Source organism: Orycteropus afer, unplaced genomic scaffold (genome assembly GCF_000298275.1).
Source record: "Orycteropus afer afer isolate SDZICR_OR568_19922 unplaced genomic scaffold, OryAfe1.0 scaffold00859, whole genome shotgun sequence".
NCBI lineage: Eukaryota > Metazoa > Chordata > Mammalia > Tubulidentata > Orycteropodidae > Orycteropus > Orycteropus afer.
Genome location: NW_006922446.1, coordinates 637,074 through 642,235, shown reverse-complemented (window position 1 = coordinate 642,235; position 5,162 = coordinate 637,074). Strand labels below are relative to the sequence as shown.

At 40.1% G+C, this 5,162-nt stretch overlaps 1 protein-coding gene across 1 annotated transcript in view; it reads right to left on the bottom strand.

The window, feature by feature from the left end:
• Positions 1-653: 653 nt before the first annotated feature.
• The window catches only part of TFCP2 (transcription factor CP2), a 69,442-nt gene continuing 64,933 nt past the window's right edge, over positions 654-5,162 (bottom strand). Inside the window, exons 12-15 of the mRNA XM_007958172.2 lie at positions 4,346-4,458; positions 3,772-3,914; positions 1,431-1,482; positions 654-691 (exon numbers count right to left, since the gene is read on the bottom strand). Of these exons, the coding sequence (XP_007956363.1) occupies positions 654-691; positions 1,431-1,482; positions 3,772-3,914; positions 4,346-4,458 (346 nt within the window). The remainder of the gene's footprint in view (positions 692-1,430; positions 1,483-3,771; positions 3,915-4,345; positions 4,459-5,162) is intronic.

Here is a 5,162-nt window from a genome sequence, read left to right as displayed (position 1 = left end):
GTTTCCATGGCTATAAATCTTTACAGAAGGAGACTGATACATCTTTTGCCCAGAGTTGATAGTAAATTTGAACTACTGATCTTTTGGTTTGCAGCAGAGCACTTTAACCACTGCACACCAGGGCTCCTAGTAGCATTATAGGAGAACAAGAAGTATATTCTAGCTCTGCATTTCTTTCCTTTGATCAGGTTTTCAGGGGCCAATGTGGCAGAAGAGACGATGCTTATGTTTGATGCAAAAGAGATTGAGGATCTAGTCTTATGAATATAGATGTTCATTTTTATATTAGAAAAAAATTACATGGCTCCATATAACAAATTTAACATCTTTCCATTAAACATCACAGTTTCCACCATCATTAAGCTCTACATACACTCTAAATGATGGGGAGTTTCTATTGAATAACAGGGTCTATACACTGTAACTAAGAAATAGCTGCAGAACTGCATGTTGAGCAGTAATCTGTGTGTGCCACAAGAGCTTGGACCAACACGCAGAGCTGGGGTTCCGCCTCCATGGCCCACACTCCCCCACACACAGTCAGATAGGTCAGGTTCCTGCAGGCCTTCAAATCGCCACTCACATCCTCTGCAAGAGGGGAATTTCCAACAGGTGAAGGAAGCAGCAGCCACTGAGTATGGAATGGCTCATTCCTACTTCAGTATGATATGATAGCTATCATTGGTTTCCGCTGTTTAAAAAAAAAAAGAATGATTTTAGTTACTCTTAAAACACAGAATGAGGAGAAAGAAATAAAAGGCAACCTTTTGGGAAAAGGGAAAAACAGAAAAGGAACTGTGCAGGATGAAGGGCAGCACCAACCTTCCTTCCGAGGAGTGGCTGGTGGGTTTGAACCGCCAGCCTTCTGGTTAGCAGGCAAATGCCTTAGGCACTACACCACCAGAGCTCCCATTAATTAGCACAGGGTACTTTAATAAACATACATTATAAAATAACATAACATTATAAAACAACATAGGAGCTCTGGTAGCATAGTGCCTAAGTTACTTGACTGCTAACCAGAAAGCTGGCAGTTCAAACCCACCAGCCACTCCTCAGAAGGAAGGTGGGGCAATCTACTTCCGTAGTGATACCACCTCAGAAACCCAAGGAGGGGTCGCTATGAGTCAGGTCCCTCGCAATGGCACCTAACAACAACAACGTAAACAACAGGCCTCTAGGGGGCACTGAGCTTTTATCAGGGTGATGGAACACTCTGGAAACGACACAGTGCTGATGGCTGCACAGCATGAGGAATGTAGTTAATGTCCCTGAATCCTAGGTGAAAAAATGTCGAAATGCCCGCCCCCTAAAAAAGCTTCCATTTTCTCATCTGGTGGCGGATACCTTCCCTGTCTCAAAGAAAAATTATGAAAAAAGATCTTGAACTCTTTAGAGAAAGGTAGGTGTGTGTTTTATTATTTTATTACCTTTCATTGTGTCCAGAATGAAACAGGCTTCTTCCTGAAAGTTCTGTATCATCTGAAAATAAGCAAGAAAATTTGTCGATTATTAAAAACTGGTTTGTTGCATTTGTTTTGACCATGTGGCTTTTTATGACATCAGATTTAATCCCTCTCTATTTCTGTGTCCCTGAGGACTACCCCACATCCAGAGGGGTACAGATGGGAATCTTTACTGGTCTTAACCACATTCCCTAATGAATATCTACAGAATAAGAATAAGTGGTTGTTCTCCCAACTTTAATAAAAAACCTTCTTAAAAGCCAGTTTTTTGGTTGTCTTCTTCCCCTTGCTACCTGGTTTGGTTTTTCAATTTTGCATGAGCTCAGCAATCTATAACAGTGGTCTCAAAATTGGAGTATTTCCCTGGGTTAAGGCAAGACTTTCTAAAGAGCACAAGGGCACTGCAGGCCCCTGAGGAGACCTGATTTCCAGGTCTTCAACTTGCATATGCATTCTTCCCCAAACAAACCTCTTCAGTTTCCTTCCCCATTTCCCCTTCTCAAACCTCCTTCTTCCATTTTACACAATAAAGGCACGAATCTAACCCTCCTAGGATCTTACTAAAGAGTCCTGCCATAGAGGGTAAAAATCTCCAGGGTGGCAAAATGTAACTGGAAATACGGATGCTGACGGGCACTGATGAATGATTAGGTAACAAACCCTTGTGAGAATCACGTGGGTGCTAAGTCTTCCCTTTCACAAGAATTAAAGAGTAATTTAATCGAAAACTGTCAAATGAGAGAGGATTTAGAATTATTTTGATAACATCGTGATGTAACTTTTGGCATATAACTTAGAAGAAATCCAGTGATGCTGCTTAACAAAACTCCATCCATTCCTATCTATCAATTTATGTGGATTGTGTTCTACATCATTTATATTTCTGGGGAAAAACAGGATAGAATTGATGCTTAACTCTATTTCATTCTAGCAGTCAATAGGCAGTATTCATCTATAGATGAGCTAACTGTGGGTGGAGGCTGGGAATGGAACTACCCCATCCATCTAATAAATGTACTTCAAATACATATTCTTTATGTTGAATAATTACTTATCCAAATTTATGTGTTGCTTTAATTACATAATAATAATTATGTAATAATTACATAATAATAATTATGGTGATAATTCTACTCAGAAGAAATAATTTTTTAACTTATAAATAACTTTGTTTCAAAGAACTATGACAAGAGATGCTTGAAAGATGTTCAAGCATAAAAGCTATGTTAAGATAAAATTGTATGGAAATACAAGTTCAAGGAAACAAAGGAATGATATATAAAATTCCTGTTAAAGAAAAGCGTTATGTATTTTTAAATGGATAATGGGGGTATTATATCAAGCTTGTATTAAAGTTCCATGGAATACAATTAAAATAGTGATGTAACTATTTCATTTTTAGATGTCATATAATGTGCCCACATATGACATCTTTTGCAACATTTAAACTTACAACAAAAAATCTTAAGTCAACCTGAAAATACACAAGGGGTAGTTGTTTTTATTTTATTTTTTTAACTTTTTATTGTGATTTGGGTAAAAGTTTATAGAGGAAATTCATTTTACATCCAACAGTTCATATACATTTTGTTATGTGACACTGGTCACATTCCCTACAGTGTACCAGCTTACCTCCCATTTTCTCCATGTGTTACCCATTCCCGGTGTCCTTGCCTATGAATTTCTGCCTTCCTTGCCTATGCATACCTTTATCCTTGTGCAAGCTCTGCCCTTCTCTTTTTAAATTTTTTTATTGTGATTTGGGTGAAAGTTTACAGAGCAAATTCATTTTCCATGCAGCAGTTCACATGCACTTTGTTTCATGACATTGACCACAATTTACCCCAATGCAACAGCTCCCCTCCCACTTCCTCCCGACAGTCACCTCTCCCCATGTCCAACTCTCCATGCACTCCTGCCCCCTAGCTGTCTCCCTGTACATAAACAGCCCTTCTTTCTCCCATGATTATTCTCTCCAAGGAGTGCATCTACCTCAGGTACATGTTCAACTCTTATGCCTGTCTTTTGTTTGGCTGGAACCCACAGGTGTGGGTTCAATTCCAGACCTGAAGAGCAGCTAGGGACCATGGTCTCAGTGGTTCCACCAGGCTCTATCAGACCAGCAAACCTGGTCCCACAAGGGGTAGTTTTTAAAATGTATTTTAGGAGGTAAACAAGTAAAAAAGTGTGGAAACTTTTGGACTAGAAAACAGAGCACTCTGCCCCTGAAAGGCTGCAACTTCTCTATTACTTGCCCTGACAAATTCATTGTCATCTGGTGGTTCAGCTGTATAAAAAAATCTACCTCGTCACTGATGAGCACATGGATTCCTGTTGGCCCCTGTTTGTAGATCTGGCTGATTTGCTGAGGGGAAATGCTGAAAAGCTGAGCAATTTTTTCTGTCAGTTCAACAGCTGTCAGTTCTTCTAGATAGATGGCATGGTACACTGCAGAAGGGGGAGAGCAATGTAGTCAGTAGAAAGTTCCTCTACTCTTATGAGTCATCTGATCGTTAGGATGTCCACTTTTCTGAAGGACTCAAATCACACTGCCTGTGTTCAAGTGTTGGCTCAGCTACTTGCTAGCTGTGTGACCTAGAGCAAGTTAAAGAACATCCTTAAGCCTCCTTTTCTTCATCTAAACACTAGACATAACAATGAAATCTACTGCAAAAAAGAGATACTAGCTGTAAAACTAAAGCATGTACAAGTGCTTAGAATATTGCCTGGCATACATTAGGAACCCAATAAATATTGGTGATTACCATTACTTCTAGCAAATGCTGAATCTGCTGTCTGATGAATTGCCATCACACATGCCCTTAAGACATTTCTTCACCTCTCTTCATGTCTGTCCTGGTCTGTCCAGAACGACCTACCGAAGAAAGTACCATTTGAGTCTCCATCCTCATGCTTCTGCTGCTGCTGCTGCTGCTCCCTCAACTGCACAGACTCCTGACAAACATAAATGGTCAATCTTGGACGTACCATGCTAAAGACAAAAAAAAAAAAAAAAAAAAAAAAAAAGCCTATTAATTTAGATTTTTCATGGTAAACACATCTTAAGGGAGAACCTGTATGTCTACATTATTAATAGGACAGAGCAGAGGTTAAAAATTGGCAGCTCATGGGCCAAATGCAGCTCATTCAATATGTTTTATTAGCGCCTTAGTGGTGGTTTTTATTTTTTTTCTTAAAGCTGAATTAGTTCCAACAGGAGGTAACATATAAACTTTAGAAGTTTTGGCTTTTCTTGAAAAACCAGAGCTCGTGATCTGAGGCTCTCATCTTCACATGAGAACAGTCAGCTGCCCTCCTCACCGGGGCTTGCTTTCTTCAGTACAGGCCTGGCTCGGCCACCACTCCTCCACATTACCTGTGTGACCTCTGTAGTTATCTGAATTTGTGACCTTTGGTGTAAAAGTTGGGAATGTGTGAGCCACTGTTTTATGGGTCAGGTTCAAGATACACAACTTTTACTTAATAATCCCAGTAAGATATATAAGTATCTTATGTCCCTCATTACCTTCTCCTAAGTCGCCTAAGCCCTCTTTCTGTTCTTGTTGTTGTTGTTGTTGTTGTTAAGTGCCGTCGAGTCGTCTCCGACTCATAGCGACCCCATGCACAGAACGAAACACTGCCCGATCCCACGCCAGCCCCACAATCCCTGCTATACTTGATCCCATCATCGCAGCC